At 36.3% G+C, this 25,379-nt stretch overlaps 1 protein-coding gene across 1 annotated transcript in view; it reads right to left on the bottom strand.

Moving 5' to 3' along the window:
• Nucleotides 1-11,713: 11,713 nt before the first annotated feature.
• CCDC102B (coiled-coil domain containing 102B) overlaps nt 11,714-25,379 on the bottom strand; it is a 36,077-nt gene continuing 22,411 nt past the window's right edge. Inside the window, 1 exon segment of the mRNA XM_005239312.3 lies at nt 11,714-11,920. Within this exon segment, the coding sequence (XP_005239369.2) occupies nt 11,762-11,920 (159 nt within the window). The 3' untranslated portion in view covers nt 11,714-11,761.

Here is a 25,379-nt window from a genome sequence, read left to right as displayed (position 1 = left end):
CATGACAGTGCTCAGGGAAAGTATTCTTGAGCTGCCTTTAGTAAGTCTTCCCTACATACCAATTTTTGGTCAATGTCAGAAATAGGATACAGGGCTAGATAAACTTTTGTTCTGATGGCATGCAAGTACTCTCATGTTACTCTGCCAAAATCGAAAAGGTAACTGGCATTTAAAAGAAAGCTTCCCCAACTGGCTGGGAAAAAAAGAGAGTGAGGCCATACAATAAAGTTGAGAAGTTAAAATTTTCTTCTTTTTTTCCTTAATTGTTCATTTCAGCATTCTAACCTTTGATAGATACATATACAAAAATGAGGAGAAAAAAGAAGACAATACTGGCTTCATATATTTCATAAGAAAGAAGAGACAAAATAAAATATTTTTTCTGAACTGTAAAAACTTTTTCATTATTATAAATATGTAATTTGCTGCTTAATGAAAAGCTGAAGAAATTGTATTTTATACATATCTATAACTGCAAGCATGATAGACAAATAGGTGTTAAACTGCCATATGCACTTCAAGATATTCAGTCTTCCATGAACAGCCTCCAGAAAACAACAGAGAAATTCAGTGTAAAAAGAAGGAAATATTTTAACTCATATAGTTAATACTTTATACATTCCCATGAAGAATTACAGGTTTCATCACTTTGCTCTCATTGCTGAGGTTGATGTTGAATGACTACAGAGATCTCCAAATAGTCCTTCTATTACTTTATTAATAGAGTACATCCCCTAGTAAATTATCATATTAAGATATTAATGTGATTAAACCTATTTTACAAATGCTACAGGACAATACTGAATATCTACCCTTAAGTGAAATAAAAATCTTATCCTAATTAAGAAAAAATACAGTACAGAATACATGATTATACATACACATCAGCAAAACGTATTGTTTTTCTGGTTTTTATCATCACTATAAAATGTGTAATTCAAAATTTTTATGCAAACTTTTAAAATTTTATTACTACAATTTACAGGCCCCTTCAAGAAGTTAGAAAATAGGAGATAAAATACTAAAGTTTAATGAAAAAATTGAAGTATACTAATACTCTTAAAATTATGCCACTAGTCACATGCAAATGACAGATTAATTTTAAAATCTAGTCTTTGACATTCAGCTTCTTGTCAGGAATTCTGAATTAAATATTTTTGAAACTGGAAGCAATTTGGTGAGGGAAGTACAGTGCTGAGTGTTGATCCATGTCAGTTTGTAATCCAGTAATTTTTTTTCTTGCTATTATTAAACATCAGCATAATTTGCTAGAGGAAATGAACACATCTGTAAAACTGTCTTTTTCTTTGTTTTTAGCCCTACACTTTAGTGGATTTTCTAAGGAATTGAAATGACCGTTTCACCAGAAAAAATATTTAGGAAAAAAAGCATATAAAGCCAACTGTATCCCAAACGGTAATTCTGACAAAAAATTGTTTTAAAAAATCTGTTAAGGGAGAAAACTGAGCCACCAGTACTTCTTTCCCATCACAATAACAAGCCCCAGAGGTCTGCATTGAAACAAAGATAACTCTCCATTAGATGAACAGTGCTAGCTGAAGTATCAAAGTTGTTAACAATAATACCATAATTATGTCTTCTTTTGAGTTTTGTTCTGATGAAGAGTAAAAAATATATTAAAAGCATAGTCTAAGAGATTTGTGACACAAAACCAGGAGAGAAACACATGGCAATAATATAAGTCCTTACTATTTAAACTTCTTTTGCACCATCTGGGTAAATTATAAAATTCCTCCTCTGTACCGTGGTGCATCCTCAAAACAGCTCTGGCAGATCACATGCATTCAGATAGCAGGTAGAGAGATGAATGTCTACTGTGATCACTGCTGACACAGAAGCAATTTGCATCTACTTTTGTATTTGGCTCTGTTCACACCAGTAAGTCAGCACAGCAGAAGATGGTAAGTAGACTACAGCAAGCAGATGCTGAGGCTCAGGCACAAACACAAGAGCCTGTGTTTTGCCTGCTTCTGCGGCCCTTAATACAAATGCAGTAGAAGGCCATCCCAAAAAACATCATTGGTCCAGCCCCGTCCACTCCAGCAGGGCTTGGAGCAAGGACCATGAATATCCGAAGCAGAGCTTCCCACATAGTTTCCTCCAGAAGGAATTGAGCCTGCACAACTCTGAACTAAAGCAATACCAGTTCAAGGTAGGATGATGGGAGGGGATCTGCCTTAAAGCCACATTACTTCTTTGAACCAAAATGTTAAGATATGTTAATGCAGCTGCCACATTTGTCACCTTACACCATTAATTTTTTTCAACCACTTCTTAAATTTTATTTCACAACTGTACTTGTAAATACTGTTCTAGTTAATAATTTGTGGTAAGTTTCTGTGGAGCTTAGAGTAATAAGGCTGTCTCTCATTAAAAGTGTTCTACTGTGGTGGGTTAACCTTGTCTGGCTGCCAGGCGCCCATCAAGCTGCTCTTACTCTTCCCATCTCAGCAGGATACAGGGAGAAAATAACATGAGAAACGTCATGGGTAAAGATAAAGGCAGTTTAATAAAAAAAAAAACAAACCCAAAGGCTGCATGTGGAAGCAAAGCAAAAAACCAAAAAACCCCCAAAACCTCCAACCCATAAACGGAGATGCACTCTATACTTCCTACCAGCAGGTGAAGTCCAGCCACTTCCTGGGAAGCAGGGCCTCAGTACACACAGAAGTTGCTTTGGAAGACAAACACCTTAACAAGGAACACCCCTTTCCCTTTGGTCAGTTTGGGTCAGCTGCTCTGGGTGTTCCCCATCCAAACGTACTTACTTTGCGAGGGAGGTCGGAGGGACAGCCTTGATGCCATGCAAGCACCGCTCAGCAACAGCCAAAACACCGCTCAGCAACAGCCAAAACACCACGCCAGTGTGTAATCGACCTGCTGCAAACACAAGTGCAAGGCACAGCACTGCACAGGCTGCGATGAGGAAAGTTAACCCATTCCCAGCCAGACCTGGTACATCTACATTCAAGTAAATAGTAAACAGCTGGAACGAATGAAAATTAATAAACTTTAAAATGATCAAAATATTTCTGGGAAGAAAAAAATACAATATGAACAACCTTTTTAGCTGCCTGTATTGATTATTTTATATTATTTTTTTTTAACAAAAGAGAAAAGCATTTAATACTTCAGTTGCCAAATCTGCAACTGATATTTTGCTTTCATAAAAAAATGTATGTTTGATATACTGCATAAAACGTGTGTTACTAAAATGTGATCTGATCCAATAGCTTCTTATCCTAAGGGTTTAGATGCAAGTAGTTATAATCCATTAAAACACAGCAAACACTAGTAACAAAGGGTCTGATATATACAGTAATCTTTAAAAAAGTCTGTTCCTAACTAGAGATGAAAATTAGCTGGTAATATTTTTCCCTGGATCATGAAAGAACAGAAACTTATGATGCTGCAAATTTAAAAACTGTGGCATTTGCAGTTCCCTTTCTTGAGAATCAAGTATGTAGCTAATATTTCCATGAATTGACGGTGGTTTTTCTCTTCAATTAATACACTCAATACTTCAATCACTCTGAAATCTTTGCCATGCAATTGCATACCAGAACAGATCACAGTATTTGTTCTTTGGTAGTGTGTTTGAAACAGTTGCTTAATCTATAAATGAAGAAAAAGATACTATCTTGAAAATAAATGTGGAAGTCAGTACAACTGTGTTCTAACATCTTCCTTAGAGATGTACAGAGAGGAGAATTTTTGGTTTGAAATTTTTGTTAATTTGATTTTTCTAGATCTTAAAGAATTAATGATTGGACATCAATTTCTTATTCAACTAAAAAAAATAGATTTAGGGAGCAGTAATTTAGACTCACAGCCTTTACTGGTGTTTTTTAGTTAAAGTTAGGAAGCATGTCAATCACATTGTAGCTATTCTTATATCAAATTTTGTATCCATAAAAATTTGTGTTTACACAGTGATACTATGAAATTACAAAGACTATAACTACAGTAGGGTAACTAGTTTCTGCCATATAAGTAAACCATCATAAAATATCTTATTTTGTAATTAAAAGAAATACCCTTTTCACATCTTTTGTATAAGGAAAAGGCAAGAGTGGATATCGTTCCTCTATTTTAAAAATATGAAGAAAACCAATCTCACTGAGGCTACTATTGTAAAAATGTATTTTTGTCTATGAAATGTGAGGAACACACCCACCTCGGACATCGTTGTGGGATGATCTTGTCTAGATTTCAGATGTCCACCCAGCTACTCTCTCATCTCCTCTTCTCTACAGGTTAGGGGGGACAAAATAAGATGGAAGGGCTCATGGGCTGAGCTAAATTACCCTCATAAGAAAAATAGTCTTGATTTGAGTAAAATTGGATTTATTGCCAATTAAAAATAGAGTATGATGGTGAAACTAAAAATATCTTACTTCCTTCTCAACCTTCTTCACAGGCTCAACCTCATTCCTTTACTCCTTACTCTCTACCTTCTCCCTCTATGCACAGATGGGGAACAGCGGGTTATGGGTCAGTCCATAACAGTTCCTCTCTGCTTCTCCTTTCTTGTCACACTGTTCCTCTGCTCCAGCAAGGGCGTCCCACCCACAGGATATAGTCCTCCATGAACTGTTCCAGAGTGGGTCCTTCCCACAGGCCAAAGGGTCCTTTCCATGGGGCAAGTCTTTCAGGAACAGACTGCTCAGGCATGGCTCTCCCAGGGGCTGCAACTCCTGCCAGGACCCTGGTCCTGCATGTGCTCTCCACAGGCTGCACCTTCCTTCAGTGCATGTACACTTGCTCTGGAGTGGGGTCATCAGCCCATGGATGCCCCAGTGCCTGGAGCACCTCCATCCTTCCTTCTCTGGCCTTGGTGTCTGCAGAGCTGTTTCACATTTTTTCCTCACCCTTTCCCATCCTTCACACCCCTGCTCAGTGTTTTTACTGTATCTTAAATGTGTTTTCATAGAGGTGCCGCCAGCACAACTGATGGGCTCAGCTTTGGCCAGTGGTGGGTTCCTTTTGGAGCCAGTTGGAATCAGTTGTGCCTGGTACGGGGCAGCTCCTGATGTCTTCTCACAGAGGCCATCCCTGCAACCCCCCTGCTACCAAAACCTTGCCATGTAAACCCAATACAGACAATTTTGCAAATTATTTGCATAACAATTTGAGTGTTTCCTACTTTTGAAAAATCAAGCCTAAATTTTGATGATTTAAAAACCATCTTGCTAGATAACACTAAGCTAAAATGGTTTAATCTTAAAAATATATGTTGTTCATCATTCCATACTTAAAATCTATGGAATTTTTTCCTAACAACATTATAAACTTACCATATTAAAGATGGAAATTAAGCTTAAAAAATTCATCTATGCATCTACAAGCTCCATAGTTCAGCCCTGTGCACTTAAATTCTGTACAAGTCCACTACAAAATATATTCAATGAATCAAAACCATAATAACCAGATAATAATTAGAGATATTACAAAGTTATTATTCCCCCAAATTTATTTATAAGTCTGTTTCAAGGTTATTTCACAGATGAAATAAAAATTTTCTTTCCATAAACAGCATGTTTTGCATATTGAGCTATACCATCAACAAGGGGTTTTTTACTTCATTTTACCCCTTCCTAAATAAACCAGTTAGATGCATTAAATATTTGTTGCCATGCTATTTGTCAAACAATACAGCTATTAATTTAAATGGTATTTTCCACTCCAAGAAGTACAATCGATATACAATCGTCTGATCTCAATTGTTTCATCAATTCCCCTCATCTTGTGCAACAGAAGTTACCCTTTCAAAAACTGCATGTGGAAACATTTATAACCAACATACTGCCAGCTAAGAATAATATTGAGGACTCACATTTTGTGCAAAACATAATTAATATTAACTTTCCTGTTCAGAACTTCAATCTGCATGATTTACTACCATTCAGTGGCGAGAGATTGCAGAAAGAGATTGCACAAAACTGCACAAAAGTATATTCTGTGGAGGTATACATATTAAAGAGTAAGGAATTTGTCAACATGAAATAATTTAGACAAGGATGTAAGGTCTTCCCTTCTGTATTTTGATACCATGTTTAATCTTACTAAAACTGTTATGAAAGAAAAAATATCACCATAGATTATAACCTTTAAAAATTTGAATCAGCTGTACCTCAATTAGTAACACTGTATATTGCTCTAAACAACTACAATGGATCTCCCAAGTCATCTCACAAATACAGGTTTTGGAGAAACTAGGGTGTTAGGCAACTGTGTTTTGCTCTGGAATTCATTCAGTAACACTTATCCATATCCCTTATGTCTATTTGCTAAAGAAAGCCCTATTCATTCAGATTAAGATGCACAAAGGTCTTCAGACAGCTGTGATTTCAATCTTGTATAACCCTTGGCTAACCTAAATGCCTAACCATCACCTATACTTTACGGAAATTATCCTTCTGTACTTTTCTAACCCTGCATAAAACATCTTATTTTATTTGAACTCAAGCTACCATCCCAGAAAAAAAGGCTCCTAAATCAGAAGGCAAAGCCATTCTTTTCAGGTTATTGATAGCATTACAGCAAATTAGATAGCGACAGTTTCAGAATTTATAAAAGGTTCAACAGTGACAGGATGTTCCTACATAGGAATTGATCGGTTCCATCTAAGATATAACTTGAGTTAGGATGGAATCCTTGAAAAAACTACTCTCCTTTCCTAACTCCTGTTTTTCATTTGCTGGCAGCAGCAAGGTTAAAAAAACATGCTAACTAACGCCACAAACCATTGTCTTCACTACGCATGGCTGGCCAGGTCTCCAACAGCATGACTGATTTGGAGATGAACTCATTTCCAGAGTAATTTTTCTTGTAAATTTTTTTCTATCTTATTAACTCTTTGCTGCTGTGAATAGAGTTCATGGTGGCATTAAGTGATCACCACAGTCATTCTTTCCTGTAATACTATTGACCTTTTATGTTACTTATGTTGTCAGTTGGTGTCTGGTGTCACAGAAGACTGTTTACGGTAGTACCATTTGCTCTGCCTGCAGCCAGACACCAGGAGCCCCAGACGCAGTGAGCAAACGTGCCTGGGATACTATGGCAGGCCAGCCCCCACTGACTGCTCACAAACTGTGCCAAGGCTCCCAATGCCACGTTGCACCTCTCGTGGGCAAGCAGTTCAAAGGTCTTTGAGAAATCTGGTAATCCCAGGGCTGGAACTTTCACTAATGCTTGCTTCAGCTGCTTAAATGCAGCTCACACCTCCTCAGTGCAGATGACATAATCCTTTCAGACGAATTTTAGTAAGCCATACTATGGTTCTACCAGAAGTCCATTGTTTGCAATCCACAATTAGCACCACCCACCGTTCCTAGAAAGGCTATCAATTCTCTTGCAACTTGAGGCTCAAGGAGTTGACAAATCGCTTCTTTCCTGTTTGTACTTAATCAACTTTGTCCTCTCAGAATCTCAAACCCAAGATAACTTACAGTCTCCTTAGCTATCTGTGCCTTTTCTTTGGACACCTGATACCTGCTAACTCCCAGGAAATTTAGCAGAGTGATGGTCAATTCTGATTAATTGTTGTGTATTTTCGAACAGCCTCTTTTAACCTATTCATAAAATCTGTGGGTGATTCCTTGCAATCTTATTTTACTTCATACAATTTAGACAAATTTATAGCTTTTGGTATACCATTTCTAATTCTGAACAGGATCCATCTTTGTTATTTATTTAATAATTTTCTAGATCTGTGGATATTGGGGTCCCAGTTAATGTTCACAGATGGAAATTTTTGCTCCACTGTTCCTTTTAGCATATCTGCTGCTACGTGAGCTACATGTGTTCTGGTTGCCTTGTGGGCCATCTCTTTTGCAGTACCATCAAAGAACACTTGCATTAATGCCTCTATATCCTTTCAGTCAGGATCTTGAGTTTTAATCATCATTTCAAAGGCCCTGGTGACCTTATAGGGATCATCCCTATAGTTTCCTGCCACAGCTTTCCAATTATTTAAATCAATGATTGAAAACAGAACTTTCATTGTTACTGGTCCCTTTGTCCCTACTGCTTGGTGTAGGGGTGCCTGTATCACTTCTCACTGGCAATTTCATGTCTGTCCAGCAACAGGACTAAAACCTTCAGCTCCCAACAACTGTACCTCCTGATTTTGACAAACCTCCTCACATTCCTGTATATGTTCTCTTGGGTGTGCACAGTGACCAGGGCAACCATCAATTTAATATACTCTTCCATTTGTCAACAATACTCAGCATAAGACATCTCTGTCCTATACTACAAGCAGAACAACATATTTTTAAACCATTAGAATTTTTGTCCTTTTCTAATGCTAGAACAAAAAGATCTGTTGGAACCATACCATATTCTTTTTGCTGTTCTGGATGATTTCTTGAAGTAAAGAACATGTCAGAATATGCAACTTCATCCCATTTCTTTTCCCTCCATAAGAACAACATTAGATGTAAAAGCATATTATAATTCAGAGTGCCATATGTCAGCCACTTTCCCCCATTCTCCAATCTATACAACAGCCACCATTAATTAAAGTATCCCTGGACACAGATGATCCTGCAATATCCTTCTAATGTTTCAATATACATCCCAAAGGTGATTTTTTTAAGAACTCCTCCTCCAAAAGACTGAACTGCTCCCATGACAATATACACCAATTCTAAGAAATGACAAAACACCTTAGACAGGACAATACAAAAATCCAAGACAATTCACTCACACACACGTTCTTACAAAATTTTCATCTTAAAATATAATCCAGGTCTCAGTATCCAAAGTCATTCCAAGATCAAAATACTGGTAGGTAACCAAAAATCCCAATTTCAGGCACCCCTGGACCTATAATACAAACTAAAACCACAGTTGTGCACAAATCTTTCTTTTACCACAGATCCTTAATGCACAGGACCTCTCCTCATGACTCATTTCAGGAACTTCCCAAAGTTTTTATATATTTTTATATCACAGGTGTCTCAGAAAGCTTGCTACATCTTAATGAGCTTATTCAATAGGTCAAGTTAATAATTTCTTTAGTTTCAGCCCCTGTCAGTGATTCTTTAATTTTTGATTATATCAGGAAAATGCTCCCATCACAGTCATTCTATCTCCCCCTGAAGCTGGGGCAGGCAGAGGCAATATCCTTGCCTGCAGATGGCATGCTCCAATCAAGAAGTTCTATCAACAAGCTGAAGGAAGGGGTGAACAGTAACCCTTTTGAATTATGAAATTCAACAATGACAAAATCCTGCACCTGGGAAGGAAGAGTCCATTGCAACAACAGAGAGGTGGTGGTTTTTCAAGAGTAGTTGTTGCTTGAAGACTGGCTGGGAATCAGTCTGCTGGTGGTGTGTGATTGCTTTAGCTGGCATCACTTTTTTTTTTTTTTCCCCCTCCTTTCCCCCCACCCCACCCCCTTCATTTATTAAACTATCTCTATCTCAACCCACAAGTTTTTCCTCAGTTTTGCCTTTTCCCTTTTCTTCCCCCCACCTTGCTGCTGGGGAGTGAATGAGGACTGGGTGGGAGCTTTGCTGACAGCTGGGGTCAACCCATCACAAAAATGCTGCCCACAGAGGTGGTGCAGTCCTGAAGACTTTTGAGACACCACCGGACAAAGCCTTGAGCAACCTGGTCTGACCTCAGAGCTGACCTTGCTTTGAGGAGGAGGTTGGACTGAAGATCTCCTGAGGTCCATTCTAGCTTGACTCGTTCTGTGATTCCATGATTTGCAGTTCTTGTAAATCAGAGATAGAAACAGCTACAAACAGATCAGTTCTCACCCTAGTCTTTGGATGAGACCTGTTACCAACCTGCCAGCTGATAGATTACATAGTTTCAGCTGACACGAAAAATACAGTTTTTAATTTTCTGCTTTAAACCCACAACCAATAGTTTTGAAGACAATCTTATCCTAAAATCATCAGCTATGAAAAGGCAAACACTGCAGGGATGTTCACTTTTATAAGGAAACAGATGACTGAGGTCCATCTCTGCCTTTTGACCTCAATAAAAGTTTGTGAAGTTGTGTCAGTAAGAGGTGTGATACTAATAGACAGAGCTGATACTAACAGACAGGGATGATCACAGATGTCTAATATTCTATGTAAGTAACACTTAATAAACAAACAAACAAAAAAACCCAGCAGAGCTGTAGGGCAAGGCCTCAAGGATGAGAGTCTGAGCACTGTTAGCCTGATGAACGGAGATGTGTTAGGACTTGTAGGGCACAAGTCCTGGGAACAAAGGAACAAAGTTAACAGCAGACTCTTGAGCCATAGCAGTTGAGATGCCAACCCTATGGACAAAAGAGGGACATACAGCAAGATAAGGGAAGGAATAGTGCTGATAAGGAAATTTGTTATTTACGAAAGTCAAGTAGAAAGAAACCCCCTAATCTTAGAATAAAGATTGATGCTAAGATAAGATAGACTAATCAGTACCTATTGCATCTTAGAAGATAGCCAATCTGTGTAGTTCACACTTAAGATTTAACCAATCAGTGTCTAACATGTAGAAGGTAGAAACGTATATTAATGTAAAAGAATCACTAATATATCGACATCTTGCTTGCATCAAGCTACATCCCGTCTCTTCATTCGCCGCACACAGCCATATAATTAAAATGTATTTGAAATACAGTAAGATGCATAGCAGATGAGCATCTTTCTGGCCACATCTCCAACCTCAAATCAGTTGCATTACAAGGAAATAATTAATATACTGGTATGGTATGATACAATGTGATATGACAAGATAAAATAAATATCAGTAATGGAAAATCCAAAACAGCTGTTTGTTATGTAAGATATTTTATAAAGGTAAGTTATACATATGAATTGCAATTTGCTGCTTCTGAGCCATCACAGAAATTGAGAAAAATCATATGATTCCACCTAAAAGCAGACCTCAAGTACAGAACCTCTCTCTCTTAATTGTTCCCAAGTTAAATTACATCTTGTAACTATACGCTAAATCTGGTCTTAGTTACTCAGCCTGCCATTATTCAACAGTAAATACACATAAATTGTATTAAAGTATTTGCTATTTAGGCAAATAAGAATGTTACTGATCGGTTAGGTTTTTTGGTTTGGTTTTTCTTTGCTTTCTCTTACAGAGTTTTAAGAGTCTCAAAGTGTAAGCCTTCTGGACTACTACTTAATTATTGGCATAGACAGTCACACAGTAAAGGAAGTACTCACAGTTAAGAGTCTCTGAATAATTTAATACATCATTTTTAGTACTATAAAAAGGTTTAAAAGTTAACATAACTTTAGGGGAATAAGAAATAAGGCTCTTCCTTTAGTTCTTTCTTCCCTAAGAAGAGATTCAATATTCAGCAAGACAGAAGACAGAGAAATTATTTATCTCACAGCTTTTTTTGCTTTAACCTTCACCAGGACTCTATAACTACCAAAGCTTACTTAATCTCTTCTGTTCCTCCCAGTCTTCACTTTTGCTCCCTAGCCTTTTCAGACTTGTCATTTCCCCCACTCCTCTTAAAAATGAAAAGATATTTCTCTCTGTTTCTGTACCCTACAGAAATTCAAAGTCACTGAGTTCTGACTATCCAGGTCTGAGATACAGACAGGCTGTTCTGTCTTGCACAGCCTTTGTTTTAGGGACACATTTTGACATTACAAATTAGTAATTCTTTTGGGGAATGCTCCCCAAGTAATCAAATTAAGCAACGCCCATACCTTATTTTTAACCAGCAGCTTACTTTGTGCATTTGGATAATCACAACTCAATTTAGTGTTGTTTTATTTTTTATCTCCAGAAGTCCCAGAATTTCTTTTACCTGCAATTTCAGTCTTCTGTTCTCTCCTTCCAAACATTGTTTTTCTGCTTCAGGTGTCTCTCTCTTTCCCCATTCAGACGTATTCTCAGACTGTAGTCTTTCCAGCTGGGAAGGGTTGGGGTGGGAGGAAGAACAACAGAAAGACACAAGGAGAGGAATAATATGATTTAAAACTCATGTTATTTACTGGATGAGGCTAATGGCCTCACCTCAGAGTAAGGTGGGCATCTTTGAAATCAGTGAAAGATACAAGTTTTCCATGTTTCATAAAGTTAAATACTTGAATTTGAAAAGAAAAAAACAAGAAAGTAAATTTTTCATTAATTGTACCTTTACAAAAGCAAAGAATGGGTAACGTTTTAATATAGTAACTTGTAACCAAATTTGATTTCCTCCCCTACTATTTATGGAAAAAGAGTATTTAAAAAAATGTTTTAAATGACATTGAGACTGATTTTGGTCTGACTGAGTCAAAGTTCAATTTTTATTCCCCAAAATATAAAAAATCAGCATGCTTTTAGTTATTTGCAGTTTACATTTCAGAAGGACTATAATGAAGATTCATTAACCTGAAGAAGTTCTGAAGTATGTCTTCAGTACTAGAAACAGCTATTCTAATAACCAGAGGAAGAATTTTTAAGTTTTCAGAGTGTTTCTTAAGGCCACAATTAATAGTCTTAAGGGAAATATAATCTTTTATGGTGAATGTGTAACCTTACCTTAGGTTAACCATGCTTTCTGAATTCATTTATCTAATCCACATATATGAGGTATTACATATATCAACAAAAAGCCATGTTACTGTCATATAAAATAGTTATCTAGCAAATGATTATATTTATTCTTCAGAGAAAACTAGGCAGAAGTCTTGTCAAGAATATATGAAATGTTCCTCAGGTTTCAAAAGAAAAATTGGTAAAATGAATTTATTTTTATAGCACAAACCAGGTACTTATCAGGTACTAACAGGTATTTATCAGAAGATTCTTATTGACAAGTACTTACTATTAACAAGTTGTTATTAAATGGTACTTATAAGAAGACTGAAAGAGGTTAAGATAGATAAATCACCATGAAAACGAAAGGTTCCAGTTCTTTCAACTGGGATGAAAAAAAAATAAAGAAGAGAAATGCTAATAAATTGAAGTCAACATTTTGAGAACTTTACTATTTTCAGTACGAGAACTAAAATTGATTTGATAAAAGTAAAGACTGACAACTATGCAAGGCACATTGAAGAAACAGGATATCTGTGCCCAAGTCTTTAGAAAGAGCCAGAGGGGTGTATTTCTTCAGATATGTGTTACTTTTATTTCAAAATCAATTTCTGGTAAATAATGAAAAGCTACTGAACATGAAGCAAAGAGAATGAAGTGTTACAGCATCAGAGAAACACAATTCAAACCCTGTGAATTGTAACAACATGATTATCTAGCTAAATAAAACACCAAACTAATCTGCTCCCACCTTATTTCTGAGCAAATAAAAACAATTAGAAACTATAAACTCAAAGAGGTTCATTCAGGTTTTCAGAGGAAAGTAGAAATGCTTTTTGTCTCTCCAGTAAGGACAGAAATCATATTTGATGGAAAATAACAATTGTTTACTAACAGTTATAATATTTTCCTATATATTACTCTAGCTAGTATTCTATATATGATAAATCAGACAATTCCCCAAAAGGCTGATTAGTGTAGGGGGAAGGGAAAAAAAACCCCAAACCACAAAGACAAGGTGCTTTTTTTCTCCACAGGCTTCAGCTTGTCTTGATGAAGAACAATAAAAGACAAACAGCAGCACTGATGTTTCAAAAAGCTTCCATGTAGGAAGCAGACCCCAAACTTAAGTTTATCCATTTGAAAATGAGGTCCATAATGTACAAAGACTTACACAAATTTAGGTATGGGCACTTTATGAACTAAAGTTGCATCTAAATACTGAAGTATAATCCTTGAAATAAATAGGAAAACAAAGACAAAAGAACTATGACATTACAAAAAAATACTTCATTACAAATTAATTACAGCCCTCTCCAAATTCCATTTCTAAGCCAATTCACATCCTGTGTGGCAATCACCAACAGTATGAAACTTAACAAGAGCAAGCTCCGAATTCTCCACCTGGGATGGGGGTAGTCCTGGTTATGTGTACAAACAGGGGATGACAGGCTGTAGAGCAGCCCACACAAAGAGATCTGAGGGTTTGGGCTGTTCGCAAGTCAAATAAGAGTCAACAATGTGCCTTGGCAGCAAAAAGAGCTAACCGTGTCCTGGGGTGCTTATAGCATAACTGGCTGGTCAAGGGAGGTGACTGTCCCGCTCTACACTGCACTGGTGTGGCCCCACCTCGAGTATGGTGTGCAGTTTGGGCACCTCAATATAAGAGTGACATCTAACAGTGTGTACAGAGGAGGGTAACCAAGATGGTGAAAGATCTCAAGGGAAAGACATATGAGGAGCAGGTGAGGCCATTTGGCTTGTTCAGCTTGGAAAAGGGAAGGCTGAGGGGTGACCTCATCACAGGCTACAACTTCCTCAAGGGGCAGGTGTTGATCTCCCCTCTCTAGTTACCAGTGACAGGACTTGAGCAAATGGAATGAAGCTGCATCAGGGCAAGTTCAGATTGGACATTAGGAAAAAGTTCTTCACTGAGAGGGTCGTCAGTCACTGGAACAGGCTCCCCAGGGCAGTTGTCATGGCATCAAGCCTGTCAGAGTTCAAGGTATATCTGGACAATGCTCTTAGTCACATTATTTAGTTTTAGGTAGTCTGGCAAGGAGCAGGGAGTTAGACTCAGTGATCCTTATGGGTACTTTTCAAATTGAGATATTCTGTGATTCTAAATACAGAGGATGAGTACCAACTACTTCACTTAGAAAAGTCAATTATCAAATAATTACAAACTGAATGGATTATGTTTAAACACATTTTATTCTACCAACAAAAGACACTTCCTTAGGCTGTTCCTTCTCATCATGGTCTGTTTGTTCCCCTTAATAAAAACAAGAAGAAATGAGCTGAGCAACCCTCCACACACACCCCAACAGAACTCCTAAAACCTTGGCCAGTCTTAACATCATGATACACTGTTGGAGGGTACTATCTGGAGAGGAGGCTGAAACAGTTCAGAAAGATTAGGCAAACTAGCAAGTAAGAAAGAAAATAACATATTCCTTTCCTACTCTGTATCACACTGGCAGACAAACCAGGAACTAATTTTAACTTTTAAAACAATTATGCTAATCAGCAGTTGTCTTTACATTATGGACTTACTCTTGTATGAAAAGACTTTATACAGCTACAAAACTACTAGTTTTGTGGGGTGGTCCATCTGGCTAAAATACAACAGATTAAAATGTCTATGCATTTTATATTTATGTTATCTCATGGTCTGTAGAAGTTATTTACCAAGCTAAATTCCTTAGAATGTGATAAACATCTGTACTGAGATTAAACAGGGAATCATGGAAGGAAAATTTTGTAACCTTGGGTTTGGGGATTTTTGGCACGGTATACCCACTAGTGACAGAGTACAAGTTGTCAGCTCTAATGCACAAGATAATGTTAGATGCTAAAATGTTTCCAATTAGGTCTTTGATATCTATCCACTGAATTTTTGTACAGTAACTGGAAATAAAGTGATCACATACCTCTATTTAGCACCAAATCTTTTTTATCACCACCACCCCCACCCCTAGCTGTGCAGATTTATAGTTGTTCAAATACCATTGACTGGATTACAATCACCGAAACTGTGTTTTTTTCTAAATGAATATGCAGGCATAATATTTTACAGGTACCCATGAAAGATCTGAAACATGAGAAAGCCCTATGTTCATGCAAAGCTTCTGCCAAAAAACACTACTCAAATTCTCAGCCTGAAAATTCACCTTTTCGCAGAGATGACACTAATAAATACCAGTTCATATCTGGCAGACTTCAAGTAGAGAGAAATCACAAACCCATCCAAGGTTGAATTTCAGTCAGGCAATTAAGTGCAAGATGACTACCAAGCCAAGATCTGATGTCAAAGATAAATTGACTTATGATTGTCTTGTAATATTTCAATTCATTGCACCCAAGATGTCTACAAGCTCCAATAATGATAAATTTAAATATTTAATTATCCTGTTTCTAGCTGGGATAGAGTTAATTTTCTTCCTAGTAGCTGGTACAGTGCTGTGTTTTGGATTTAGGATGAGAATAATTTTGATAACATACTGATGTTTTAGGTGTTGCTGAGCAGTGCTTACACTAAGTCAAGGACTTTCCAGCTTCTCATACTGCCCTTCCAATGGGTGCACAAGAAGCTGGGAGGGAACACATCAAGGACAGCTGAACCAAACTAGCCGTATAATGTCATGATGAACAATAAAACTGGAGGTAGGTGGCTCAGGGGGATGGGGGTGGTGGCCTGCTGCTCAGGGTCAGCAGATGGTGAGCCATTGCATTGTGCATCACTACTTTTGCAGTTAAAAAGATTAGCCTTCTCTTGAGTAGACGGAATATGTCTCCAAAACCTGTACAATGCATTCCCAGCACTACTCACACCCAAAAACCCCTGCCAGGGCCCTTCCAGCTCCATGAGTTCAGCTGGCTGCACTTGAGGCCAGTTAGCTGATGTGAGCTGTTGTAAAGAGCTGGAAGAAGGTTCAGCAGAGGGAAGTCTCTCTTTGCCTCAGGGCTGCTTTTAATCTGAATACCCCAGACCCTATCCTTGACAGGGGAGTTATGTTGCAATTTTTTAACATATTTGCATTTAAAAGAGGAGAGATTCATATGAAAATAATATAGATTGCAGAAAACTATTGTTTTACGAGGAACACAGGTGATCCTGAGCTGACTAGTCATATCTTTCTAGACGAATTTTTCATCATGTTTTATCTTGAATCAAATAAAAATAATGTCTGAAATTATATGTATTTAACTCATTTAGTGGAAAACTGAAATATTGCTATTAGAAAGGTCATGAAGGAGATTTTATTGGTTTTGTTAAGTATGAAAATAACTGAAAATTACTGACCAAGTATTTGTTGGTAACATCTTTGCTAATTAATCTTCCTAAAGTAAAGAAGGATGCACACATTTATTTTAAATGAGACTAATAATATTATTTTACATTAATTTTTTCTAGATTTTATATTCTATAATACTAGGTAATCTAATCAAGTCCTTACAATCTTTAAGCAGGATACTTCTGGCATGCAGAATAATTAGCATGTGTAAAGATACATGTTCATATTTGTAGAACAAAATTTCAAACAAATAAAAAATATTTGCTGCTTACAATATTTCTTCAATTACGTACATGAATCCAATTTTACTTATCAATTGTTACTCGGTCATATTTTCAAAACATTTTAAGCAACTCTTAACTCATTAAGCAGTATGGGTACTGTATGTATCAGGTATGAGAAATACTTCCTGTGCAAGCTCAGCCACTTGTTCCATGAATCAACTTCACTCTCTTACTTTAACTAGGAACTAAAACATCTTAATGACTTAATGATTGCTTATGATAGAAGCAACACTATGTTCACTACAAAGGCCTCAGAAAACCTGTGAATGTACAGCATTATTACAGCTTTTAGTGGTGCATCTAAATCCATAAAAATAGAGAGTTAGTTAATTATACCTTTTTTTAAAAAAAAAAAAGTGAGTTAAAAATTACAAAATTACACCTTACTTCAAAGATGAAATGCAGATATTCACAGCAGTAATGTCCCATTCAAAAATTGCACTGCTATTGCAGCTGTATTTTTATGTAAGAGATGAAGGTACATTCATATAAAACATACAAACTTAAACACTTTGGAAAGTTGCTTCTTTATCATCCATGTTATTCTTACAAAATGAGGAAGAAGTGAAAAATCAGATCTAGAATTAAGTTAGGAAGAATGAGAAAAAAAATATTTAATGATCTTTTTAATGTAATTTTGTGCAAAAAATCTTGCAGGCTTGTTGTCTTTCAGAACACACCCAAGTATGCTCAGTCCTCTATGAGATGTTGTAAGAAGGGTCTTTATATAAGTTGGTGCTTTAACTTCCAGAAAAGATTAAATGTAATGACTAAAGACAATGCTAGCGTAAATTCAGATTTTTGAGAACATATTCCTCTCACTAAAACGAAGCCAAACAAAAGAAACCAAAAAAAGCTTCAGGAATCTGTTATCTTCTAGAAACAAGGTTTGGAATGTTGCTTGTTTTTCAACTGAAAAAAACTCACCGACCTTGTTCTCCAATTATGAGCTCCCTGCCTTTAGAGAAAGTAACTTTTTCACTTAAGGGGAAAAGAAACCCAAACCCAGCAGTTACATACACTGATGGACTCTGTAGACTTGCATAACTGTCCAACTGGAGCTGCTCTGAGACGGACCTACTCCCCCTCACTGGGCTTGAACACATCCCTGGGATCTTTTGATCTACTCCATATCACACAGTTTCAAAAGGCTGAAAACCACTCCATCTGCTGTGCAAGTAACTTGTGCAGACCTGCTTTCCTTTACACTACACAGCAAAAACAAGAGTTGTAGACCTAATACAGCAAGATGAGGAAAGCAGCTAGATGAACGTTTCTCAAAAGTGAAGTCAAGCCAGATGCTACTGAAAAAGCAACACAAGGCAAACATTCAAAAAGTGTCATCTGTTTTGAACTGACATAATTAAATTCTTGTGTGTATATATGTGCATATAAAATACATACATGTATGTATATGTATATACACATAACCACAACCCTGTGTTTTTTTAAAAGGAACGTGGCATTTTAAAAAAAAAATCCACTTTTCATTATATGAAAAACATACATCCTTAAACTTAATCTATTTCTGCCTTAAAGTCTACAATCTTCTTTCACTTTCCACACAAAAACATTTCACAGGAACTGTAATCCTTATTTTTAATTTTTAAATTTATTACTGAAACTTCAATTAAAAAATGTAAATTAATTGAATAGCAGTTCAGGTGGGTTTTTCCACATAAAATATATATTGTCATACGAACACAGAGAATAACTATTTTAGATGCTCCTGGGTGGAACTACAGATTCCAGTTTATAAAGGAGTTGAAAGCTTAAGTAACAACTTGCAACACGTGAAAAAAACTTGACTTGTTTCATTTTCCTTTCAAATATGAATATTTTCTCTTCAGAAAATGTCTCCAGCAACTTGCAATGAATTTTACTTTTCAATGGAAGAACAGAATAATAGTGGAAGCATAGAGTGAGGTCAAGGTACCGTCAGTGAAGTGGATAATTGCTAAGGTGAATGGTGGAGATGAAGTACAGTGTACTGACCTTTTGAAACTGGATAATTACATCTTAGAGCTAACCTGCACCATTTTATGACTAAATGAAAGACAGAGCCCTGAGAAAAACAGACACAGAAAAAGGAACTCCTCCTGGTACAGTTCATTAGTGGGAAAATCTTAATGCTCTACTTTAGTTTAAGGCATCATAACAGTAGTTCAGGCTCAAAAGGTTTTATTGAAACAAGATTTTCCTCCTTCCCTTTAGTCAAGAGAAGACATAGGGAAGGAGTAGAATGGAGGACAACAATTAAGTTGCCTACCCATTTTTAATAGGCTTACTGACAGCAAAAAGAAGGATGACAAAGAATAGATGTTATAGTCAATACGATTTCAGATGGAAAATGGAAAATTTCCCACACATCCCTCGGGTGAAAGAGAGGTTAGGAAAGCAGAAGTTTTTGTTTGGTTTTAGTACCAAGTTTTGTTAGCTTCCTATAAAACTTGGGAAAATCTAGGAAAGTGCTTGGAGAGTTATGATTTTCAGCTTTCCAAAGGAAGCATTTAAAATAGAGATAGACAGAACACAAGCATTATGGTAAAAAAAGCTGTAGTTTTGATTTGATCTGACTGACAATGATATCAGAAACTGATATGAGTGACAATGATATCAGAACCAAAAAAAAATGCCAAGTCAAGCAGAAATTCTCTCTGCAAAAGGTTTTTCTTTTACAAAACTGGTACTTTTAAACAGCATTTTTTGAGAAAGATTCTCCAAATATCTTAAATAAATGTTGTCCATACAAGATACATTACATGCAAGGTCTTTTACACAGCAGAATTGACAGAAAACTTTGAGTTTCATTTATTTATTTACAAAGTGAACCCTACTCAACCACACCGAAACATTTAACTTCTAATCCTATCTTTCTTCACACCAAATACCTACAGGCAAGCCATATAGGGCCTACAGAGTTGTGGCCCAGAGAGGTAAGAATTCCTGTTTAAACTAATAAAAACTCTGGCAGCCTCACTTAAATACCTGTAAAACATCTGTTGCAGCTTGCATAGATCAAACCCAAAAATTTAAAATCAGTATGCTTTTTGTGCTTGAAATGACTGCATAGAGGTTTTTTGGGTTTTAAAGCAGGATGAATAAAGACACATTTTCAAGATTCTCGATATCCTCACTATATTGTGCATGGAGGTCATTTCCATTCACCTACAATACAAATTATTCCACAAACTTAAAGCAAGAGACACACTGAACTGAAACTTTAAAAGCCACAGATTCATTATGAATTAAGGATCATGTCACCTTCCTAAAAAAGAAAACCTACTGAAATAACTATGAAGCTTCATAAAGAAATTAGTGAACTTGACTCTTACAGATCTTTTCCCCACAGTTACTCATAAAACTCAGCACAAGAAAGCTCATTGTTTCTGAAGCACTTGTTCCTTTTCTATAACTCAGACAGGAATACTATCTCACAAAAAGAAGTCATGTGCAATGACCTTTCAAAGCCAGAGACACGAACTCCACAATTGTGCAGCTTTACAAACAATCTTCCAAACTATTGACAAGAAATGCAAGGACAGAGAATCTGCCATTTCACAGTGGTAGGTTAGTTTATTTACGAGATGTTGTCAGCTTCTAAGGTACATCTTTATACATTGCAGCTGCTAGCAGGTATGTAAAAAGTGCAATTTCCTTAAATATAGCACCTAGGTAGATTGGATTAAATTAATTAAAAAACGAGCTCTGCCTGAGGAGTCTACCATCAAGCAGAAACATCACGTTTCTTCATTAAAAGTGTTGTAAAACATTGTTACAATTCATAACATAGTTATAATACTGGATCTGCAGATCTTTTATCAATGGTCTAAAAGGAATGGTATCAATCTGTTAAAGATACTCTCTCAGCACAACTAAGAGAAAAAAATGTTTGTACTGGAATATCCGGAAAAGCCTGATCCAGGCAGAAGCATCTTCAAAGAGATACTATATGCAAGGTGAAGAGATCAGTTAGATTGCTGAATCTGATTCTCTGAAATCCTGTCTGGTTTTAGGCCAGGAGTGTCTACAGAACATGGAAGATGACAATGGTTCCATTCCACTGCCACTGCACACATCCCTTTGGGAAAGGCATAAGAGGAAGAAGGCTTCACGTAAACAAGACACTTCACATGTCCAAGTGGATAGCAAAAACTTTCAAGAATCTTCATTACCTACAATATAGCTTTTATTTTATTTGGGGGTGGTTGGGGTTTTTTATTTATTTGTTTTCCGATTTCTACTGCTAGAAGTCTGTAAGGGCTTGATGACAACTGCAAAAGCTCCTAAGGTCTGAAAAGAAACCCATCAGCTTGCCTGCTTTAAAGCTCAGCACTGCCGTGCACAGGTGTGATATTTGCTGGCAAGCAAAACTATTACTTACCATGTGTGACACCAGGCAGTTTTGCAATGATTATTTAGCGTGTGTGACTGTTTCAAGAATTCTTTTCCTTTTTCATCTAAAAAAAGTAATCAAAGACTACCAGAATTCATAGCATTCCTTCTACAGGAAAGGGAAGACAAATGCTGGTTACTTTTTTATTTGACAAGTACTTCAATATTCAATATATGAAAAAATAAATTTACTTTGCTTTTTCTCATATTGTGAGGAAGTCTGCCAAGAACGCCATTTAGTCAATCAGAAACTATACTGAAAGCATGATAAATGTTATTGTGCCTGACAATATCTTCAGACACCAAGCCTTGCAACAAATTGAACTTTTAAATGAATGCGTATATTAATAACAAAGCATGTATCTGAGCACCAGCACGTTTAGTAATTAAATATTTCTTCCCTCTGGTACTACTCAAATGTTTAAGTCTGTTGCAAGCTGATATCATTGCACTATGTTGACATTAAAAGAAAAGTTACTGATTTACCACCATTTATTTTTCTCTTCCCCATCTGCACACAGAGAAAACTCTTTTGTGTGAATGACTAATTTACCACAAGTGATTTATGCAGGAATAGAAGTTGTCCATAGGTACATAAAAAACTTAAAGTCTGAAACTTTACAACAATCACAAATGTAGAGAGGAAAAAATAAGTTCAAGAAAAGGAAAATGCTGGGAGCAATATGGGGAAAATCACCCCTGATCTCACAGAACTTGATTTCCATGTTGATTCTGGCATGCTTTTATTAATTTGTTTTAAGTTCAAGTTGATATGGACTACCTATCACATTAAAATAAACATTAACACTTTCACCAAAAAACCAGGAACAGTGTCCATCTTAAATATTATTTAATGCAGCTTTAAGAGTCCACATTAACGTGCATATCAGGAAATGATAGTTCTGACATTTCAGATGTTGTTTGCTGCATTGAGGTCTAAAATGTAGCATCTTCATGGATCATAATGTACCTGGTGGAGCCCTACTCAAAACAATGAATTACCATGAAGAAATTTTTATCACCAAGCACCTGCTGTTCAGGAGTATCTACTATGCATTCAAGCTAAAAATTCTGAAGTGTTTTTATGTTTTATCTTATTTTTAAAAAAGAGATATTTACATTACATTAAGGAAGATGATGAAACAAATACTGAAATCTTGTTGTATGCTAGCCTTCTACACTATCAAAATTCATAAAAAGACAGACTACAGGAATATCAAAACTGTCAGTGTCTATCAAGTTGTGCAGTACTGCTTACTTATTTCACATTTTCATATGTGAATAACAAGTTATTGCAAAAAAATATCTAGGAAAACAGTTAGAACTAGAAAGGACTGTTAGAATACAGATATACAAACACATGCTATAAATAAAATATCTGATAGCTGTAAGATGTAAGACATTCTTGTAGGTTTGCCAGAAAACAAGTAAGAGCATGATTTTTTTTCCGAGATACATCTTGTGCTATTTTAGCTGTCTCTTCCCCCACATAACATCTATTTTTGTATTTACATAATTATCTGATGCCCCTTAGAGCCCTACTATCACAGATTTCCCCTGATTTAGTAGAACATTAAGTAAATGAAAAATTATTTATCCCCACTGGCCCCCAAAATAGATTTTGCTGTTGATGGAAAGGAACAAACAGTAAATCTGTCAGGTAAACTATGACCTAGCTGATAATTAGTTAGGATTTAAAACTGAAGGAAAGTAGTTGGTTTCCTTCTTAAATCTGTGTCCACCAAATGAAACTAAAAGACAGTTAATCTGCCTTAGTTACACCTGCAGGAGAAAGAAGTCTGTGCTTGTACTATCTTCAGGACAAAAAAAGGACTACAGTAACAATACTTGCCAGTGCCAAAACATAGTGGTAACCAGACTGACTGAAAGGTTGTCCTGTAAGAAACCAAAAATACATCTTACATGGGCAATACACTGCAGTGTTTAAATAATTACAATTAATGATTGAGAGACTTGCTACAAGTATATTTCATTTTGCAACTACACCCAATAAGCCTTAACAAAACTAGATCCACTGAAAAGTATCTACAGTCTCTTCAAGACACAGGAGCCCCATAAAGCTGTGGTCCTTAATTCTACAACCCTACTTATAGAGTCTGAAAGAAAGTATCCTGAAATGTATCCTTTCTTTTTAGCAATAAATAAATAAATTCATAAATAAATAAATTCTGCCACAATGATTCAGAGTCCTTGTAATTCTGATTGTCTCTCTTAAGTCTTTCTCTAATAGCTAGTGATCAGTATAGCAATGAACTACGTGAAACAGTGTGGTATCAACAGAAGGCATTTTTCAAATGTAACAATAATATACTTTTTTTCTGTAATAAATAAGCTTTATGAACTGCTGTTACCAATTCTCTAGTGTATGTAATCAGAATCTACAGACTAACAAAGAATTTATACAAACACCTGTGTACTTACCCATAAACTAATAGGAAAATCAGCTTTCCAGAAGACCAAGTGGTATCAAAAGGAGATATCAATCATTAATTATATTTAAAACAAAACAAACCCAAAACATCCCATTTCTTGTTTTTGTTTTACTTGCTTTCTCACAGATATATATATATATTAAAGAAACAATCTGATATAAGACATATTCTTGAAATACTGAAATCAACATTCATATTCACACTACATGGAAAAATCACACGTCTCATGTCCTTTATATTAGTGAATGTATCCAGGCAAAACAGGTGATGACATCCCGTAGCATTCTAATATAATAGAAATATTTTTTCCATTTAGGTTGGAAAAGACTTTTGAGATCATCAAATCCAACCATTAACCCAGGACTGTCAAGTCCACTAGTAAACACATCCCTAAGCACGACACCTATGTGTTTTTTAAACACTTCCAGGGATGGTGATTCCATCACTTCCCTGAGCAGCCTGTTCCAGTGCTTGACCATCCTTTCAGCGAAGAATTTTTTCCTAATATCCAATCTAAACCTCTTCTGGTGCAACTTGAGGCCATTTTCCCCTGTCCTATCACTTGTTATCTGGGAGACGGGATCGATACCCACCTGCTTACAGCCTCCTGTCAGGTAGTTGTACAGAGCAATAAGGTTCCCCGAGTCTTTTCCTCTCCAGACTGAACAGTTCGTTTTGTCAGCTGCTCCTTATAAGACTGGTGCTCCAGACCCTTCACCAGCTTTGTTGCCTTTCTCTGCGTGCAATCTAGCACTTCAACATCCCTCCTTGAAGTGAGGGGCCTAAATAGCTACATAATATTAAAAGATTTTTCCAGACAAGAATACTGAAGAACAAAGTCTTCTTACATAAGAAAACAGTTCTATTGAGATGTAGCAAAATGGTGAACCATTTGTAGGCTGTCTTGGAAACGGAGAGGCTTTCACCCATAGTCTAAAAGAACAAATACATAAGTGCTTTATTCATTTTTATAGCCAGGCAATATATCAATCATGCCTACATGGCTTGATCAACTAAGTTATTAATGCACATGAAAAATGAATCATGTACTTTATTATCTTTCAGAACAGAACTCAGCAATCTGCAGTTCAAGATGCAAACCTCATACATTACCAGTCCACACAAACACTTGTCACTTTTCTTACCAGTAAAATGTGTTTCAACTGAGAATCACAAAAAAACCCAGACTCCTTGGTCATACAAATATACTAAGAAGTACACTTAATTATTATGAGCACTAATGCATCTCCTATATGCAAATTTAATTAGCAAAAATAATAAAAATAATAAAAAATAAATATTAACATCTTCATTTACCTTGCAAAATAAAACAGAATATCAGCCTCATCTCAGCATTATTCTTAATGCACCTTTGTCTTATATTTGCTAATATAAATATTTCAACATTTTACTACCAT

The sequence above is a fragment of the Falco peregrinus genome, chromosome 3 (genome assembly GCF_023634155.1).
Source record: "Falco peregrinus isolate bFalPer1 chromosome 3, bFalPer1.pri, whole genome shotgun sequence".
In the NCBI taxonomy this organism is placed as follows: domain Eukaryota; kingdom Metazoa; phylum Chordata; class Aves; order Falconiformes; family Falconidae; genus Falco; species Falco peregrinus.
Note: the sequence above shows the minus strand (reverse complement) of the source record. Positions and strands in the feature narration are given on the sequence as shown.